Source organism: Phalacrocorax aristotelis, chromosome Z (assembly GCF_949628215.1).
Source record: "Phalacrocorax aristotelis chromosome Z, bGulAri2.1, whole genome shotgun sequence".
Taxonomy (NCBI): Eukaryota; Metazoa; Chordata; class Aves; order Suliformes; family Phalacrocoracidae; genus Phalacrocorax; species Phalacrocorax aristotelis.
Window position 1 is genome coordinate 33,069,676 of NC_134311.1, and position 21,007 is coordinate 33,090,682.

A 21,007-nucleotide genomic window follows, 5' to 3' on the forward strand; every position below is an offset into this window, starting at 1 on the left:
TGTGTTTAAAATATTCAAGTGAAATCAGATAATTCCTTCAGTGCTGAAGATATTGCTGTTTCCTATATGGTCTTTGAATCTAAGAAGGGTAACACGCTAGTGGCTCTGAGGGTATAATTGCTATCTGTGATCTAAGAAACAGGACGTTTTTGTTTGCTTTTAGACTCATCTAAAATATTTGAACATCACAACCTTACTTTTGTGTTTTACCTTGTAGATCTGCTTGAGAATATGAAAGCCATTCATATCTATCGAGTTTGCTTTTGCACTTTTGTGTCACGTGAAGGTTATGAATGACCCATCAATCTTAAGGTGGCTGTTGCAGTGTAAAAGTATCATGCAAATTTTCTTTATTTAGCCCATGCAGTTATTGTGTAATTTTTGGTGTTTCTTCACATTCAACAGCTCCAGAAATGTTGCTTTACTTATGCCTCCCTAAGTTACAATGTGAACGTCTATTTCTCTTGGGTTTGCTTTTAGCAAGAGTACATTACCACACAAATATTTTTCCAGTACAGTTTCCACAAATGTTCCCAGATGCATGGAAATATTTTGATTAGTACTTTGAACTGTAGTCAAATTACTTGCCTTTTTCTCTAATATATTTTATTTTTGGCTTTGATCTTTATAAAATCACAATATCATCTATTTTATGGAACTTTCAGTACTACTCATCTTGAGCAGGAAGCCCTGGAGGACTTGGTTAGTATTAAATGTTTTTGAGCACTGATCACATTAAATATATTAAAAGATTGGTGAATACAGTTTCCTGTGATTGCATTGCTATGTAGTAAACCTCCTACTGGTAGAAAGAATGTAATTCAAGGAAACCAAGGATTATAGCAGAAGTCACCATATCTTCAGTTAACTCCTCTGTGTACACACGTGTGTACACACACACATACACATATACTAAAATCATTAAAATATGCTTAATAGACCATAATATTAAAAAGTATTTAATTCTTCTTTTGCTCCAAACTATATGCTATTTCAATTACTTTGTTGTACTAAAAGTGCACCATAATAAAGGTGAGGATTTTAAAGCCTTTCCTTTTTGGAGGCACTGGGACTTCTGCTGTTGACTTCAACCAATTCTGAATTTCAGGCTGGTTGTACTCAAAGCTTTTATTACAGAAAGCCTAAGAGGTGTGGACACAAGTGAATGCAAAGGAGTCAATGGTAGAGATGACAGACATTACTTTCTGTTATATTTTTGCCAATTACTTCTCAAATGCCCCTTTTATAGACCCTCCATGTAGTACTATGACTCAGTATAGGCTCAGCAATGCTTATTAAGCCAAAGTCATAGGCAGTGTTAAAAGGGTATAAGTCATGTAGTAATAAATACCGATGAATCTAAAGGAGTTGAAGTTAATATTGTGCCATCCAAAAGCAAGTATAAATCCTACCATGCTAAAATCAATTGAGAATTTAGCCAAAGATCTTCATGACCTCCTTCGTCCCTACAGTAGGAAAATCAGCAGAGGTGGACAATCACAGAAAGATTCTCTTTTTAGAGTTTTTCCTGAAAGCCTTAGACTCCCTTTGTGCAGAACACCAGCTACAGCTTTCATCCATGCTATTTTTTCTGTGCCTCAGGAGAAGAGGAAAAATTATGAATATGTTCTGTCAGCCACATCAGCATTCAGCCCTTTATCTCACCTTACCCTTGGATTTACCATGCACCCACCCTACATCTTGGAGAGTAAAAACCAATTTTGCTATGGAAGGTTTTGTCTCTCCTGTCCTCCACAGAGTAGAAGTAATGTGAAATATAGAAATTATCTGCGTCATGAATCTGGGAGAAAGATCAGGTCTGGTTTTATGGCTGATTATAATTAGTGACAAACATATAAGCAAATAGGAGACCAAACTCCATCTGGAATATTATTTCCAGGACTGTCCACCCACGTAGGAAGGATATTATTGCCTTGGAGACTTCTTTCTATAGTTCAAGAATCTAAGTTATGAAGACAGCTTTGAGTTACTGCATTTATTTTTTCTAGATATGAGAGTTAAAGTTGTTAGAAGTATATGACCAGGATTCATCACGAATGTTTTCCATGGTGAAAATGGCATGAAAATCTTCCCATTTAGAAAATTGCCTGAAGTTTTGGGATTTACTTTAGTTTTTGACAGTCCTGGGGAATCTCAGTGCATTGAATCAGTGCAATCCACGTAGTACGGAACACAACATGTGCTGCGCGAGTTTCCTCTCATAGGTTCTCCAGTGTGCCTATGACCTTAACTAGACCACCAATATTTATGAGTAAGCAGGTCTTCAAAATCATTGCTAGAGCTCACGCCTGACATTTCCAGTAGCTTGCCGCCTGTCTTTGTACGTATGCGCATCCACCGGCAAGCGGGAGCATGGCAAAAAAATTGACCGTGCAGCCCCCCAGATGGGGCAATGGTCTATCTCTCGGGCTCCGGCTGCTTTTGAGTCCCTCCCCTTTCTAGTCACGGTGGGCTCCGCAGTGTGTTGCCGTTAACAAGGCTCCCTATCCTAGATGTTAGAAACAGGGAGGGAAGATGGGAGAATCGATGTGAGTAAAGGTTATTAGACTTGCATAAAAAATTATCTGGGGGGATGTATAGAAATTAATTCAAGGCACTTAGATTTGTTGTGGAGGGATGGTGTGGCTGAGTGTGATAAAAGATCGGGGACTGAGCTGAACTGAAGAGTATTCAGTGAACTCTTCTGGTGTCTGAATTTGCTTTCTGTTAGGTTTGTTTTGCTCCAGAGGGCTATCTCTGTTGACACATAGATACGGGATGACAGAGTAATATAACAGGGCTGTGTTAGGGAGGACGGTGCTATTTTGGTACGAGTGTTTAACAGAATGAAATCAGGAATCGTTTATGTTCTGGAACTAGGATTTAATAAAGATATTTTTCTGTTGTCTCCATATATTTTACTTGTGAAGGAAAAAGAGAGAGTGGCAAGCCTTCTGTGAGGAAAAAAATGAGGATGATACATATCGCAAGCTTAATCAAATGTGTGTGCATTCAAACACGTTCTGAGAGGAGAATTGGATTTCTTGCTGGCCGTGCGTCATTTTCTAAAACAGAGGTTAAACAAGGGTCAAAACGGCACCAGACTCTCTTATTGAATCTCCGCTCTTTGTAACACCCTGCGGAGGGAAAGAGGGCTTGAAGGTGGGGGAGAGGTGGTGCTGCAGGCAGCGCCCCCCGGCGCCGGGGGGGATCGCCCCGAGGGGGCGATCGGCTGGCGGCGTGGGCGAGCTTCTCCAAAAGGTGTCCCCGCTTTTGAGCAGCGTTTCAGCTCTGCCGCCTCAAGCATGAGGGCAGCGATGAAGCCGGCGGAAGAAATGCTGTCAAACCCCTGCACCCGTGGCGGCCAGCGGAGGCAGGCAGCGGCCGTGCCGTGCCGTGCCGCGCCGCGCGGGGCGAGCCTTGCGCCCGGCCGCCCTCGGCAGGCTCCTTCCCTCCTTTTATTTCTCTCTCCTCCCTGTTACGACTATCGTTACTGTTCTTCCCCGAGCCAAAGCCGCAGCGCGATCCACCGGCGAATCACCCGTGCAGCGCGGCTGGGCGGCAGGTACGTGCCTCGGGAGCGCGGCTCCCGGCTCTTGTGCAAGTGCTCTGAGGCGACGACGCTCCCCGCCGGGGCCGAGGCTTCGGTTTTTACACGCTGTACAGATACGCAGCCCGGTGACGCCACGCACGAAGGCAGCGGTCAGGCTGCGAGAGCCCCGCCGCGCTCCGTTTCCCCCGGCAGCGCGGACGGCGCCGCTGTCGTTATCGCTGTTGCCGTTTGCCGTTGTCGAAGTGGGGGCGCGGAGGCTGCGCGTGGCGAGCGCCCCCCTGCGCGCTGCCGCGGGGCGCCGCGGCGGTTACGTAAGTGCCGGCGCCCCCCGCGCCGCCCCCCGCCCCGCCGGCGGTTATGCAATCGCCAGCACACAGACCTACTGTACCACACACCGCCCCGCGCCCCGCCCCGCCCCGCCCTCCGCCGCTCCCATTGGCCGTCCGCCGGCAGCGCCCGGCGCCGATTGGGGTGGCACCGCCGCCAGTCACGGCGCGGCGCGGCTGGCATGCGGGGTATGAGGTCCGCGCCGCGCAGTCCTGACCTACTAACACACATCCCTCCGCGCCGCCGCCGTCGTCGCACGCTCCCGCCCGCCCGCTCCGCTGCTGCCTGCACGGCACGGCGCGGCGCGGCGCGGCACCGTACCGAACCGCATCACAGCACAGCGCAGCACAGCACAGCACAGCGCAGCACAGCACAGCGCAGCACCGCCCGCCCGGCCTCGTCCGCGGCGCGGCACGCCCGGCCCGGAAAGAGCGGAGCAGGGGATGCTCGGCGCCTCGCTGTGCGCTGCAGGTAGGAAGGCGCGCGGAGCGGTGCGCGGGTGTCAAGCGAGGGGTGTCCGCCCGGGCTGCGGCGCCTTACCGCGCCTCGGCTGGGGGCGTCTGTTGTATAAGGCCGGCCCCGCCGGCTCCGGCTGCCGCCGGGCGGGGAGAGGTCCGTCGGGCCGGCGGAGGGGTGGCGGCGCGGGAGATGCCCGCCGAAGGCTTCCCCTGGCCGTGGAGGACGGGGTGTGTGTGTGTGTGCGTGCGCGCTGGTTCTTGGTGTGCCGCGCTGCCCCCCGCTTCTCCCCGCAGCGATCCCGGGGCAGCGCCGCCGGAGCCGCTCTCCCGCCCGTTGCATAATATACCCGCGGGGAGGGAGCGGGCGGCCGCCGTGCGGGACGGAGGGCTGGGTCCCGAGTGCCCGCCGCGCCGCGGCCCCAGGACCCTCGGGAGCTGCGTGCCGCCGGAGCCCGCCGGCCAGACCCCCCTCCTCGAGCGGCGCTGGGGGACGTTGCCCGCGGGCGTGCGGGATTAATGGCAGCGGCCCGGCCCCTGTCCCCGCGCTGTGCGTGTGGGGCTGCGCTTGCCTCAGCCCTTCCCGTCACTTTTTGTCGCTGTTTTTCAGGCGCTGCGGGACCGATCGCATAATAGTTCCTGGAAATGTTGCATTATGTAACCACAGAATTTGCTGGCAGCCGGGCTGGGAAGAGGGAGCTAATTATGCGATTTTATAATCTCGCTACAAAGAAACTAGGACAATCTCGCCCTGAAAAAAAGCCCCCCCGAACCCCTAACTGTAACAGATTTTGTTAAAGCGCGTTTAATAAGGGAAGTAGGCAACCCGGGTAAGCGGAGAGGCGAGGCGCACTCGCCGGCTGCGTGCCGGGTGCCTTAAAACGAGAATTGTGTGTTAGTCTATATTTAGACCCATCGCATTTTAGCAATTGTGGCTTCATGTGCTATTTCTGGTCTTTTCTCCAGAACTGTGCGTGTAGACGTTCGAGGCCATTTGCTCGGATTTTTAACTCCACGCCTTCGGAGACGTTTTATCAAAACGTATTTTTAGGAAGGCGTTTTCGCTCAGACGCCGAGCCATCTCCTCCGGTACGGGCTTTCACTTGCCGTTTCTTTAAAAAAGAAAAAATAAATAAAGGGGAACGTCTAATTTAAGGGAGGAAGGCGTTTAGGCGATGTCAGCCTCGCCGGAGGAGAGCGGTAGAGCCGTCCTGCCCGTGCCCTGACGGCGGCGGCGGGCGGGGGGCCAGGTGCCTCCGGCCCCCGGGGACAGCGGAGCCGGTCCCCGGGGACAGCCGCCAGCACGACAAGTAGGTTAGTGTGACAGACCCGGCGGGGAGTGGAGCCGGTAACGTGGAGCCCGTTCCCGCGCCCACCTTCCGCTCAGGCTTGCGCCCCGCCGCGCCCGGAGGGTCGCCGTCTTCCCAACGGCCGTTGGGAGCCGTTGGTGGCCGTTGGGGCGCGGCGGCCGCGCGGCGGCGGGCGAGAGAGGGCTGGGGGCGCTGGCGCTCCCCCTCAGCCCTTTGTTCTGGGCTGGGGCGGCGGCGGCGGCGGCGGGCGGGTGGGGGGGGCGGCGGCGGGTTGATACGGCGGGGCCGTGCTGAGGGGGGAGCCGGCCGGGCGCCATGCTCAGCCGGTCACGTAGGGGGCCGCCGGGACGAGCCGGTCAGCCTTTGTGGCGGGCGCGGTGACGGGCCGAGCTGCGGGAAGGCGGCGCCTCCCCGGAGCTCGGCCCTGCACCGCGCCCCACGGAACGTGTCTCCCCTGCTTGCCTCTCCCCTTGTCCCACCGCCGCCTGCAGGCAGGGAGCGCCAGACAAAGGCCCCCCACCCCGCCACCCCACGCTGCCTGCCTCCCTGCCCCACGGGAGGGGTACGGCTCGCAGGTAGGCATGAGATACCACCACCACCACCATCCCCTCCTAGCTCCCGCCACCCGAGTGTTTTCGGCTTTCTCCTTACGTAACGAAGAACAACGACAAAAAAAAAAAAAAAAAAAAGAGAAGCCATTGCCCAATTCTGTTATTTTGCCAAGTCACTTCAGCGTTGCAGTGGCAAAAGCCGTGGCTGGGCGTCCCGTACTCTGGGGTCAGCTTGTGCTCTGTCCTCGACAGGAGAATAGCTTGAAAGTCACTGTTGGTAACTTGGCTTTCAAGACGAGGTGATATTTGTGTGTGACTAAAACAATTCCTCTAAGCAGACGAAACCAACACCACTGCGCTTGTGTCCAAAACCTCCGAAGTCCAAACTGAGTACCCCATCCACTGTCTTTATGTTCGGTATACCTGCCGTAGCTAGTAGCAGCAGTGTTTTAAAACTGTGATTCTTGATAGCATGAATAAACTTTTCTGCTACTTGATTGTTGGGATGAAGTAGAGCTTTGATTGTGAGGCTGTCTGTGAGTTTCTGTTGTATTAAAAACAATGGTACTTTTTTTTCCCCTTGTCCTTGTGACTTGAATGATTGCACTCAGTTTCATTGTGTTCGCTCCTGTGTAAGTAACCTACTTTAAGTCATCTTTCCCTCCTCAGTAATTAATTCAGTCCCTATCCTTGGCTAAAATATTGCTATGTGCATCACTTTTATGGTCCTTATTCAATCAAAATGTTGACTTTGATGGGAAACGTGAATGAATAAGAATTCGTGTTTTGGCCCAAAGACCTGATTTAAACCAACAAGTTCAAGTATTACTGAATAAAGATCCTTAATATTGTTGGCATTAACAGTTACTGTTATAAAAGTTCTCATGTTACAGATGTCTTTGACTGCTGAAGTGCTAATGCTGTCTAGAATGATCTGCCTCTACTTTCCATTTTTATTTATTTTTTATTTTTAACTCATTCCCCAAAGGACTCTTAACTAGCTTTTAAAATATGCAGCTTTCTAGATTTGACTTCAAAGCCTCAAGCTTCTGCTGTGGTGTTTTTTTTTTTCTGGGATGGGGGTTGGTTATTTTTTGGGTTTGGTTTTTGTTTGTTTGTTTGGTTTCTTTTTTTTTTCTTTAAAGGAACCGATCTGAAAGGTGTCAAAAAGCTTAGAGTCTTCCCAAGAGAAATATGAACTTACATGACCTCCTCACAGCTTATCTCATAATAAGAAGCAACAGTATTTGCCATGCTTTGGCTGAAATTTTTAGAATATACAGACATTCTTTCTGTTGTGATAAAGTTTAAACAGAGTCTCTGAAAGATGTCAGTACCATGCTGCTTTTTTCAATCCTTTATCTTGAAATAATGGTCATGAATAAAATAAACCTTTAGCTCATTTTACATTGACTTATTTTAACAAATAGTTATGCAAACTATCCTTATGCAATAGTTTTTTCCAGACAGCAATCTCGCTGCTGTTATAACATCACTGTGATGCAATAATATGAACAATAAAATCTTCTGTTTGAGTCTTATTACACACTGTTAAGCAATGTATCTGACTCATCAGCTTAATTGACTCTTCTAGGTGACCTTGCCATGATCATTACAGCCAGTTATGGGATATAAATGTGCTTAGGATACGTAATAGAAAAAAAATGCAAATAGATGGCCAATTCCTGCAATCCGTTCTAAAAGAAAATGACAGTTGATTTCCGTGTTACAGTATTTTGCAGTGTTTGAAAATAATTTTTTTAAATCTGTTTGTTTTGTTTTTTTTTTTTAAACAAGTTATATGTAACTGTCTAAGCATGACTGTCAAAAATAAGATTGTGTAAGCAAGGGCATCTTTGGACTTGACTCAAAATGTGACAGAAACAACATTCTAAAAACCTGTATTAAGAAGTAGATCTGAAAGGAATTATTTTTAAGACCTCCTTATGTATCCAGGTCTTTTCCTAATTCACATGTTGAATTGATCTGTGTCCAAATTAGCATACTATGAGACTGAATCTGGTGACAGATACTACACAAATCTATCTTCTATCAGAAAGAATGCCTTACTTAAGATAGGGGGCTTTTTTCCCCCTTTCTTGAGTCGCTCCATCTTGGTGTAATTTTCAGTCTGTCCTGAAGTATTTGAATAATTAACTAATTTTTGCCACAGAGGTCGCTGTACAACAGTTAGCAGTATAGGCACTAGTGCCGCAAGACCTCCTCTTAGTGGAATGCAATCCAATAAAGAAAATGGTGCTAAACAAGGGCAGTGGTCTTACTGCCCGGGCCACCTCACAGAATCGGAGTTCTAAAGATTGCTCTTTCTCTGTTCTGTTGGCAGTGAGTGGTAGACACTAGCATTTTACAGGCAGTGTTTGTCTTACATATTTGTACTTCAGTTGTTATATAACAAGATGCATGTTTAGAGCATCAGCTGGGATTAATTGACATAATTCTGCTGCCTTTAAATAGTGCTATATAAATTTAGGTCAGCTGAAGGTCTGGTTCATGCTTGGCATTTTAAGAACACAGTTCAATAATAGAAAGCCATTTGTTGTCAGAATAATAACCGTTTGACTTTGGCTTTTCTATTATTATTATTCTTAACTAGAGGAAAGCTGAGATTGTATTTCCAGAACATTGTGACTATTAAGTTATAGCTCTTTGTGGTCTAGTTTTTTCCTGCTGTTAAGGAGCTATTGAAATTAAGAGAAGCATATTGTCATAGTATTGTAACTTCAGTAACCATTGTTTCTATTGGGGTTTTATTAGAAATACTGGAAAGTGATGTGATATTTAAAATGGCATGATTTATACACAGATACTATACATATATTAGATATGTAATTACATATTTAAGCAAGTTATATATTCTTTTCCTTGGCTTCTCAGTTTTAAACTTTTTCGTGGCACTTGGAGTAACATTCTTAGATTTCATCCCCATCCTTCCCCCCTCCCCAAACTGTAGCAGTGAACACCTCCTTTTGGAAAAATTGAACAGATCTGATAGAATCATACTGTCTTCCTAAGGAAATGGAAGAAAATACAGGTCAGTTTTGCACCTATTAACCTTGACTGACCTTTTTGAGCAACAGCTACTTTTAACATATGTTTTTCGTGCTCTCCAAATAATAATTTTATTTGCATAATTGTGTAATTTACCTTTGGGAATCAGGCTGTACTTTAATGGGTTAATTTGTAGTTATTAAGATAAACAGTACTTTAAGTAATTTTCCTAACAATGAAAGCCTTTTGTAAAAATTACGTATGACACCAACTTTCTGGGTACAGCTTGGAGGTGGGTAATATGAAGGTGCAATAGTGTTCTAAGTTCCATGATGATCTTGGTCTTTTTTTTTATTTTTTATATTTGATTGAAAAGTGTCGTAATAAATTATTTCTGATGTTCCCAGTGGACTATATTGTGTAGATGTCTCCCATTTTTTTCTTTCAATGAGATGATCAACATTTTAGCAAAAATGGGTCATCTTGTACAAAGCTATCATCATCAGTGTTCCACTGACCTAATTACACGTTGATCCTGAAACTCTGAGCACTTAAGATGCCCATGAAGCTGTAAGGAAAGGGAACCGTGTACAGGATCAGTAGTTTTGCATTGCTCCATGCCGTTGTAATGGATTCACAGTCTCTAAGCGTGTGACTGTATAATAGCAGTAACTGATGGTAACATTTGTACTATAAATGCTTTTCCCCTTTGTGACCATGGATAACCTGTCCATCATTGCATAAAATGCAGTCACCTAGTTTTTTCCCTGGAAGTTTGAACTTCCATTTGCTCTACATTGCCTAGACTGTCTTGCCCGCAAACCTATCCTAGGGATAATGTACTCCTCCAGTGGAGACAGCATTAAAGCTTTTCTTCAACAGGATCATAATTTTGCTAACAATGCTAGATGAAAGGCAAGAAAAAGTGTGTTGAAGGAAATCAGTGGAGGTTGGAACTGGGCCACGTCCTCTGTTGGAGAGGATTTCTTACTTAAGGTAGACCTGAGAGGTGCAGAATTTCATGGCATAATTTTTTTTTTTGTCTGTGAAAAGCAGTAGAGGTAGAGGGGCTGCAAATTTCAGAAGTGTTTAGGCAGGCTGTGTATTCACCACCTAAGCTTAAATTCAGCCTCCTGTCCTGTGTGTGCAATAAGGATGACGTTTTCTCTGTACCTCATAACAGTCTCGAGGCAGACACCAACTGTTTTTAAAACGCTCTGAAGATGAAGTGCAAACTATGTTCTTCAGTCTTTCAAAGTTTGGAATGCAAACTGGTCATTTTGGTATCTATGAGCAGGTTCTACGCCAGCTCTTCTGGTACTTAGATTTTTCAAAATAGATAACCTGTGGGAGAATATAATAGCAATAACATAATCAATGATACCTATGCAAAACATGGATGACAACAACTAAAGATATGCACAGAGTTGTATCAATACGAGCTTTTATTGTTCTTCTGCAGTTTGCCATATAGTGATAGTGGTGATAGAGGCGTGGTTCTTTTTTAAGACAAGAACGAACACTTAACCATTATTTTCTTCCATTTTTGAAGGACTGAGAGAGAATTCTTCTGGATGCATGATGATAGCAAAGTGAATTGTGTTTGAGCATCCGACTGCTGGAAATGGGATTTCATTTACTTTCATAGAATTACTATCAAAATGTCAGAGCAGTAGAATTAAGCAGTTAGTTATCTCATTCTACGATATGTTTGAAAAAATATGCTTTGTGGTAACATGACTTATTTTGCTAAATACAAATAATAATACGCAGTTACCTTGTGGGGAAATGTATGTACATGGGGAGGCCCACGTGCATTCTCTAAAGCAGAAATGACGTGTGATTAAATTACACAGAGGGGAAGGAAAAGATTGTGGCGCTGTCCTTCAACCTTTTGAAACATCTCAATTATTACAGTGTGAATACACAAATCCCCAGGATCAGATCCTTAGTATTCTGTTTTGACACAGTCGGATCACTCAAGTATTTTTTTAAGTCCATGGATGAATTAACTTTTCTTGATTTCTGCATACGTAATTTCTTGCTTCAGTAACATGAGTTCTGTACAACCGTTTCACTAATACTTGGATCTGGGATTGTACCCTGCTTCTGTTGAAGCCAATGGCAAAATTGCTGTGGGAGCAAGACTGGGTCTGTAATTAAGTTAATAGGGTCGAGTGTTATTACGTTGTTGAATTGGCACTCAATGCCATTAACATCAACCAACCAAAAAAAAAAAAAATCTTTAACAGTGACTAATGTAAGGCAGTATTAAATGTTGGGTTTATAACACTTTATGAGGGAGTGATAAAGCAATTGAAAAATTAATCATAAGGGAAAATATTGGAATTTGAAATATAGTCAGAGGAATCATTACAGTTCATTAATTTATGTGTAAATACTGATGTTTTCCTGTGGAATTACAAAATGCAAGTGAAGTGAAATGGCTGGTTTCATTGAAGGCATTTTGCCATTATCATCAGATGGAATTTAATTTGTTTACAGACTCCGCATTGGGCTGATCCACATGGAGAAGTATTAATAAACAAGGGCTTTGACTCCTGTTTGTAAAGCAGTAATTCCAGTTACCACGACAGAAGTACTCAAGGAAGATGTGGAAAGAGCTAAAGATTTACTGTTGTTTCGTTAGGTCACTAAAGTAATGGCATTAGGACTAACTACGCAAATAGCAGACCAGTAAGACTATGTCAGTAGTTTATGTGTCTGTTTTGACAGCTTTACTGATGGACTCTGGCAGAGGGTGCAAAACCATGGTCGTTTTGATATGCGCTTCATGTTTGCTGTAGGCTTGAATGCTACTTGTGTTCTGTCTATTTGTGCCAGGAACAATGTGAACAGGAGGGAGACTGGCCAAAACAGGAGTTATCTGTCTGTGCTACGGTGAGCAGATCGTACACTGGAATGGCCCAAACTGCAGAAGTCCCGTGGAACAAGGGATGTGAGCTCTGCAGGCTGTTGGGTGGTTAAGTGCGGCTCAGTGCCAGTGTTAGGCTGCAGGAGATAATGTTTGGACATGCCATTGGGCTTTTACTGATACATACTGATGAACTACACCATTAGTCTACATTCATTTAGGAGAAAAAACTCAAACGAGCCAACAACTTTCTGCTAATTATTTTTATTATTATCATTATTAGTATTTTTCATAGACTGCAGTGTTGGACAAACACCAAAGTGGGATCACTTTGATCTAGAGACTCTCCAGATAGGCAGAAAGTCATAGTTCTTATCCTGAAACAGTCTTGTTCAAGACTAAACGTATGGCTTCTATATCATGTGGAAATGGAAGATTAGAATGTAAGAGGAAAAGGAGTTGTATTACATCTATGTAGGTATAGTTTCATTCTTCCAGAATATGCACAAATCCTATGTTTGTAAGTACTTCCTTCAGCACGTGTTATACTGCTTCCCGCTGTGTGCCACAGAAGGTGTATGCATTTCGTCAGACACGCAGCAGTTGTTAGTAATACAAGTGAATACATCGATTGCAGTATTTCAGGGCAATTATGGATCAATAGCTGTGTGTTCCCAAAGCTACACGATAAAGAAATAAAATCCCAGTATTTTTCTTTTAATGTAAAGTCACATTAGGGTCTGAATATTGTACAAATGCGACAAAGTTCAGGTGGCCTTGTCTTTTAAAATTATTTTTATATTCTGTGTGCTCAACAACGATTTTTTTTTTTAAGTATTGGGTTGCACTAGATTTAAAGTGGTATATGCATATTAAACCATTGACTCCATGTAGCAGTGGAATGTACAGAACGGCTATACAGCTTTAGCAAATCAAATTATACCGAATGTTTGGACAAAATGACGTTGCTTTGTTGTGGGACTTATTTTTGTTTTTAAACCTGATCCAGCTGCTATTTAACTTGACAGAAAACTCCCTTTGACTCCAGTTTGAGTTTTGGATCAGGATCTAACTATGTAATTACTTGTATATTAGAGATACATTTCTCCTTTATAAACATGGCAATTTGTGGTGCTGCTTTTGCACTAAAAAGTTAGATGCTGTCTTTGGTGTGGCTGGCTTCTAACTCTATTTTCCATTAAGGCTGTATTATCGAAGACAAATAGTTACATGTCAGTAATTAACCACGGATTTTAGGAAATTCTACTTAGCTGTTCTATTAAATGTGTTAATTTTTCATGACAGAAGAGTTGGCATGGTTTGATGGAACAGAACCCAGCTTGAAACCTGAGTCTTTATGACCCTGCTTAATTGTTATTACATCACTCACTCCTCTTTGCCTTCTGGAAAAGACAAGAGAAACTGGCAGAATACAATTCATTAATTATTTTATAACTTTCCCAATTGATAATGTTAAAATTAGTTTCATTAGTCATTGTAAAAACACTCCCAGTAAACAGTGACATTAATCTGTAGTGGCTGATTTTTTTGTTTTGTTACACAGGCAAGAATCACTGCTGACTCGATAGTCAGTTCTATAAAAGCACTTGGCATACTACATTTATTTTACCAGGAACATGACTGATTGTGGAAAATGAGATATTTAAAAGCTATACCTCAGATCAAGACCAAATGATCTCATGAGACTAAAGTATTTTTGCATTAAGGGGGACTTTATAAAATGAAGGCCAAAATAAATGCTAAGTTCAAATTTAATGATTAAAATGTCTGAAGCTAAAGGTTAAGCTAGTTTTCCTTTGTTAATGGTAAGTCTTTTAGATCTAAATTTCCACTTTAATTCAAACACTCTTTTCTGAAGGTGCATGTGCCTTAATGCTATTAAACTTTTCTTTGCTATAATAAGACTATTTTTCAAATGCAAATTATTAATTAAGTGTTATTTCTCTAATGTATTTCAAAATTTTCCGTGTAAGAGACAAGGAAAAATTGCATAATGCTTTTTTTCTTGTAAGTTTTCTTTAATTGTTAGGTATTTGCATAAATTATGTGTGTGCATTTAATAGTTTGAATTGATATGATTGATCAAAAAGATACTTTAAAATTCCAAGTGTGCGTATAAACATTTGTATATAGATGTGTGTGTATATATACACACATCTCTGTATATGTATTTTTATAGGATGCAAAACCAATAACTAACTCTTTAATAGCTTTAATGGATAGTGGTGTTATTTTAAGACAATGGAAAGCATTCGAGCTTCTCTAAATCAGCTTATGTTATTTTTAATCCATGAAGGTCCCAAATATATAGCATTTCTAAGTCACACATCATAGCTGTTTTCAGAAGAGACACTTTAATGTTGAAGAACAAGATACTTTCCAGTGCTGCTCATCAACATGCCTGGTGTCCTGCAGCGTTAAGTGTTGGAAGTTTAGGTTGGTCAGCGATATCATGGAAAGTTCTGTGACAACATTACTGTAGGATCAAAACTCAAATATTTTTTTATTGATTTGTTTTTTCCTTGGATCATACTGTATCTGGTTTGGAAGCAAATCTGCTACCCAGGTATCATAAAGCTTAGAATAATAGTTTTCAGTGTTGAGCTGTCTTCATATTACAGCAGGTTTAATGAACCAAATGCTAGTCTAAGCTTTTTATCAAAAGCCACTGTTGCATGTCCTGAGCCGGCAATTCCTAAAGAGTAATCAAATTCTCTATTTATTCCAGGTCTTTAAGAAGATTCCCATTGCCTCTGCCAAGAAAATTGGTTCTAGATACTACTGTCTGAGAATATGAAAGAAAGGGAAGAATGTGCGTGGATTTAAAATTACTGTATTTATCAAGTTGTGGAGTGAGACGTACTGGGGAAATAGCTTGCTCTGTTGCTTGTCGTAGATCTACCACAAATTGTTTCTGATGCAGCTGAGAAAAATGCAGACCCTTAAAAAGGAACACGGACCTGTTGACACAAGTAGCAATGTGGACAAAATCATGGTACTTAAGTCAACTTTAGCAGAAGTGTCTGAAGAATTGTCTACAAACGAAGACATACTACTTACTGAAGCAAGCAGTGGAAAAAGCAAATCCTCAGCTTGCCGGAGAAAGCGAGAATTCATTCCAGATGAAAAGAAGGATGCTATGTATTGGGAGAAAAGACGGAAAAATAATGAAGCTGCCAAAAGATCTCGTGAAAAACGACGACTGAATGACCTTGTCTTAGAGAACAAACTAATTGCACTGGGAGAGGAGAATGCCACTTTGAAGGCGGAGCTGCTTTCGCTGAAGCTAAAGTTTGGTTTAATCAGTTCTGCAGCCTATGCCCAAGAGATACAGAAACTCAGTAGCTCAACAACCGTGTATTTCCAAGACTATCAGAGTTCCAAGTCAAATATTAACTCATTTGTAGATGAACATGAACCATCTATAGTTGGTAGCAGTTGTATTTCTGTCATTAAACATTCTCCTCAAAGCTCAATGTCCGACGTGTCTGAAATATCATCCGTAGAGCACACTCAACCAAGTCGTATACAAAGCAGCTGCAGAAGTCCCGAAAATAAGTTCCAGATCATAAAGCAGGAGCCCATGGAATTAGAGAGAGAGCCAAGAGATGACAGAGGTTCATATAAAGCATCCATATATCCCAACTACATGGGAGCTACCTTTAACGTGTACTCACATTCTCCTCCTCTCTTGCAAGTTAATAGGTCCTCCAGTAATTCCCCCAGAACGTCAGAAACCGATGATGGTGTAGTTGGAAAGTCATCCGATGGAGAAGATGAACAGCAGGTTCCTAAGGGTCCAATCCATTCCCCAGTTGAACATAAAAATGTTCATGCAATAGTTAAAGTTCCAGAAGTGAATTCTTCAGCTTTGCCTCACAAGCTTCGAATTAAAGCCAAAGCCATGCAAGTAAAAGTGGAAGCAATGGATAATGACTATGATGCAACACAGAAATTGTCATCACCCATTGACATGTCCTCAAAAAGACACTTTGAGCTTGAAAAACACGGTGCACAAAACTTGGTGCATTCTTCTCACACTCCTTTCTCGGTTCAAGTGACTAACATCCAAGACTGGTCACTTAAACCAGAGCTCTGGCATCAGAAGGAACTCAATGTAAAAATTCAGAGTGGTTGCAAAACTGGAGTTGTTGAAATAAAAGACAATATCTACAACGTCTCTGAGTCAGAGAACCTGTATTTGAAGCAGGGCATAGCAAACTTATCTGCAGAGGTTGCTTCACTTAAAAGACTTATAACTACACAACAAATCTCTGCGTCAGACTCTGGTTAAGTTACTACTGAACAAAGGCTTACTGTTTTAAAGGATGTCATTTGCAGTAGATCAATATGTTTTGTATTATGCTGAATTTTCACTGGACTTGTGATGTCATTTCACTGTAATGTTCACATAATGTCTGATTGGTGTCTTTTTGTGCACAAATTATTATGAAGACTAGGTTGTGTTATGATCACTATGCCTTGTGTATAGTCAAGTAGCCTGTACAAAGGCTGTATATAGTGAACTTTATTTTCTTTTTGTTCTTCTACTATAAAGCGTGCAAGTTACCAGTTACAACAAAATACTGGTGACAAACACAGAGCTTCTACTCCAGTTCAGTTTATTTTATGAACTTGTAAATAAGTTGTTAATTAAAAACTGGCTTTTTTCTTACACTGTGCTCAACCTCACTTACGTGTTTGGTTTTTACAGACTAACAACCAAATTACAATTTACAACGTGTGTAATCCTTCTGGCCACCTTTTTCCTTAACACATTTTTTTAGAAGAGAGTAGAAATAAAGTGAATATTTATAAGCGAAGCAGTACCAATTTATAGCCTTAGCCATCTTTAACTTATTTATTAGTTGAAGTTAACCAAAAACCACGCAAATTCTAACCCAGTAACTAATATCAACGACCTTTTTTTCTCCTTCTATCTCAGATGAGACAGTAATGAGTTTCCTGAATGTTTTATTGTGACGAACCATTTTTTCAATACTATAACTTGGTGTTTTAGATGAAATTAGTTAAGTTGGATTTGTGCATCTGCAAAGTTCTCAGAGCCTTGCAGTGACAGAATTGGACACCACCATCTCTATCAAGGGGCAGCTTGTGTGTGCAAGGGGTGCAGGCACGGAAAGAGGTCTGCGCAAAGGCTGCCTAAGAGAGGCCGTCCCTCTTGCATGCCGTGCCACGGTTCTTTCCACGGCAGACCGTGGGCCACCCGTAGATGAAGGATAAGGCTAGTGGGTCTGTAAACTCTGAGCTCAACTAGGCAAGTATCTACATAAGGGGCAGACGATAGTAGTAGCAGAGTCAGAGGAGATCATCTGCTATTTTAGTTCCCAGTGTGGGACATAATGCGATTGTAAGTGTGAAGTAAGTCTTACCACCAATTTGGCCTTGGTTTCAATGGCTTAGTTAACTGAACTGGAATACCCTGGCTTCCTACAGGGCATTTTGCAAGAACTTCTTGAAATAGAGACTACGTGAAGAACTGCACAATCCAGCTACTACTCGCCCCTTACAATTCATGCAGATGGTGAGTTCTTCACTTGATGACTGGACAGGGCTGCAGTGCTCTTAGTCTTTGAGAAGAGCCATTGAACCACGGAGACTAGAATTGCATCACATATCCTTGGTTTGGCTTACCAAAGTCTTTCCTTTTAAAGTTAAAAATAATTTATAAATAGAGCGTAGACTTGGCAGAGGTTCTTTTCATGATACTTCCCCCTTCTTTTAGCATACTAATAAACCAGACTAACAAACAAGCTTTTTCTGAAAAGGCTTTTTATTAATTGCCATACTGTATAATGAATGGAACCTTTCCATAGACTTAAAATACTAATTAAGAAAACAATATGTAGGTATTGTTTTTCAGATTCATACTTGACTTGAGTGAGAGGAAGTTTGTCAATTTTTTGGGGATATGAAGAGGAGTCTGAGTCACTCCCGCTAGCTCTGAAGCTTGGTCCAGCAGTCAAGGCAATGGCAAAATTCCCTGATGTCAGCAAGGCCAGGATTTGATTCTGTACCTTTTCAGGAGCTGATGATTCACAGTCGTGTTCTGGGAGGACCTTGGCACAGAAATCACTGGTACTTTCTGAGCTTTTTTGAGCCTTCTAACTGCTGTGCTGTATTTGTGGCATTCAGAGTTAATAAACTGTTATTCTTTTTTCATGCCTTAATAATACAATAGACCCTATCGCTGGGCTCTGTATGTATTTGGTAATTAATATAGAAGACATTTCAATGTTACTGAAAATAAGCTCAGGATTCTTGCATGAAATGTAAAAATTTGCATTGAATGATGGGGATATGAGACATGAGGCAGTGATTGCTACTGTCTCTTTGCTTGCTAAGTATCTTCTGTAAGCAACAATAAAATTCTTTAAATATTTTGCATATTATTTATCACATGTAATGTGTTCAAGGAGAGGACTTAAATCTCTCAGTGTTGCCATCTGTGTAAGCCTGGATCTATTGGTTTTTTCCCATTTCTTGTTACAGTTGTTTGTCATAATGGAAGAATGTTGTCCTCTTTCTAGCTCATTATATATTTTGTGTATCTGTTTTGTGCAATTAATACTTAACAGTAATGATGTAGTTAATTTGTTGAAGGATGTCATTGCAAGAAAGTTATAGCATGGAGCTTAGGAGCACAATCAGATGTTATTTATACTCCCTTTATACCTTAGTGTTATGCTTCATTTGAAGAAAGAAATAAATAATTTGTCTTTTGTTCAAAACCAGCTCTAATTACAACATGATTTTCTACTATGTTCATCGTCCTAGTCCAACACAGAGGTGTGTGAGCTGCAGCTGAGGACAGGTCTTCCTGTGCTGAAGATACTGTTTCTGCAGCTAGTGTTCGGACTACCTTCCACGGCCCCAGCGAAGTCACAAGACGCAGGAGTGCGGGTGGTACGTTCAAAGCCCCATTCCTGGCTACAGGGGCAAGCTGGCCGGGTAAAACTCTCGAGGGCTCAGCTGCTGTAAACGTGGCGTAGGTGGCCTTGTCACCAGAGACCCTCACCCTGCTCACCTGTCTGTAGCCTGGTTTCCTTCAAGACACAGTAAGGACGGAGAGTCACACTGGCTGGGGGGAGGGAGAGAACACGGTGGGACTCTGCTCCCCTGCTCCACCTTTGAGCTGGTGCATAGGCACGTACGTAACTACGTGCATGACCGGAGGGGCTGGGGAATCGCATAGCTGCGCCATTCCAGCCTGCCTTCCCTGTACTGTAGAACAGTACCAGAACCAGCCTCTGTGAAAAGAGCGTCTTCAGCTGGTCTACCACTCTCTCCTCTGGTGAACATTGAAGGTTGGTCTGAGCACAAAATGGGCTTTACCTAAGTGGATATAAACTTGCATCACATCCAAAACTCTTGCAAGCTCAGCAATTAACTGACAAAACAACGTGAGACATGCTGAAAGTGGAATCTCATGTGAAGGAACATGGACGACTCAAAAGTAACTGAAAAATGACTGTAGGGCATACCTTCAAATGAGAATTTTAAGGAAGACCACATACAGAAACTGGCAGCTCCAGAGACTTATGATACAGATCGTAATTTTTCATGGGAGCACAGGAATTGCCATGCTAGATTAGTTTGGCTAGTCCCAAACCTTGCCTGTGATCACCATTAGTGCGAAGGGCTTCATGGAAAGCTTTAAGAAAAGTCCGTGGCAAATAACTGTTGATTAGCAAGATAAGGTTTTTCCTACTGACATCAACTGGTGGCTAATCAACATTGTGAAGTGTGAGTACCAGGCCCTCTGTTAAATCTGCCTAACTTAATTATGTATAAACACAGTAATATATCCTCACGTTCTATGAACACCTATCTTTCGGTCTGTACAAAGACTGAGTGTGGATATGACCGTACACACACCAAGCCCATACACTATGATTTGCCAAATCCTCTCAATTTTCTGCCTTCAGTAAAAATTACATATTGAGTGGGTTGTATTTCCATTTTACTAATACTCTGTAAAGCCAAATATCCCCTTGTTCATGAACAGGAGACAGGTAACTGGCAATTCCTGGTTAATCTTCTCTTATTATTTTGGATGTTTTCATTACATCCCTATGTCCATATGTGCAGTTTATGAGACTGAAAGCATTTTTTTTTTTGGTAGAACTTAACAGAAATGTAAAATTGCACAATAACACATTTCTGAAGTTTTATTAAAATACCAACTTCTAAAAATTTCTTCTACTTGCTAGTACATAAATACGCTGTTGAAAATAGGCAGCGTACAAAGAGTTTAGCTGAGAACTCCCAGAGAATCTAATTAATATGTCCTGTATTTTGCTGGTTTTGGCTGAGAAGGGGTTAATTCTCCTCACTGTGGGGGTCGGCTACTGGTGTTCTGCCACGTGGTGGTGGTGGGGGGGGCTGGGAGGGGCAGGGCCATGGCGGGGATGGCTGACCCCGGCTGGCAAATGGCATGTTCATCCCACACCATGTGACCCCATGACCAGTATATTGAGGGGGGGCCGTTGCGGCTTGGGGGTGGCGCGTGCTGTTTGTTTTGGTGGTTCGTTCCCCCAGTTTCCAGTGAGCAGGTCCCCATCAGAGGAGTAGAAGCGCTGATTTTATTTCTAAGTGTAATAGAGAGACGATTCACATTTACAGGGAGTGAGTTGTGACTGCCATGATCAGGACTAGAGGGGCCCAGCCTCCAGCCAGGTGGAGAAAAGGGGTAACCAGGATTACTGGACTGTGTGGATCCGATGGCCTGGAACATCCGACCCACAGGAGTATAAAGCTTTAGTGGACACCGGCGCACAGTGCACCTTAATGCCATCAAACTATATAGGGGCAGAACCCATCAGCATTGCTGGAGTGACAGGGGGATCCCAAGAGCTAACTGTATTGGAGGCCGAAGTGAGCCT

At 43.0% G+C, this 21,007-nt stretch overlaps 1 protein-coding gene across 1 annotated transcript; it reads left to right on the forward strand.

Moving 5' to 3' along the window:
* Window positions 1–4,049: 4,049 nt before the first annotated feature.
* Window positions 4,050–18,863, forward strand: NFIL3 (nuclear factor, interleukin 3 regulated). Its single transcript, XM_075078428.1, has 2 exons — window positions 4,050–4,351; window positions 14,830–18,863. The coding sequence occupies exon 2, from the start codon at window positions 15,019–15,021 to the stop codon at window positions 16,393–16,395; it is 1,377 nt and encodes a 458-aa protein (XP_074934529.1). The 5' UTR covers window positions 4,050–4,351; window positions 14,830–15,018; the 3' UTR covers window positions 16,396–18,863.
* The last annotated feature ends 2,144 nt before the right edge of the window (window positions 18,864–21,007 follow it).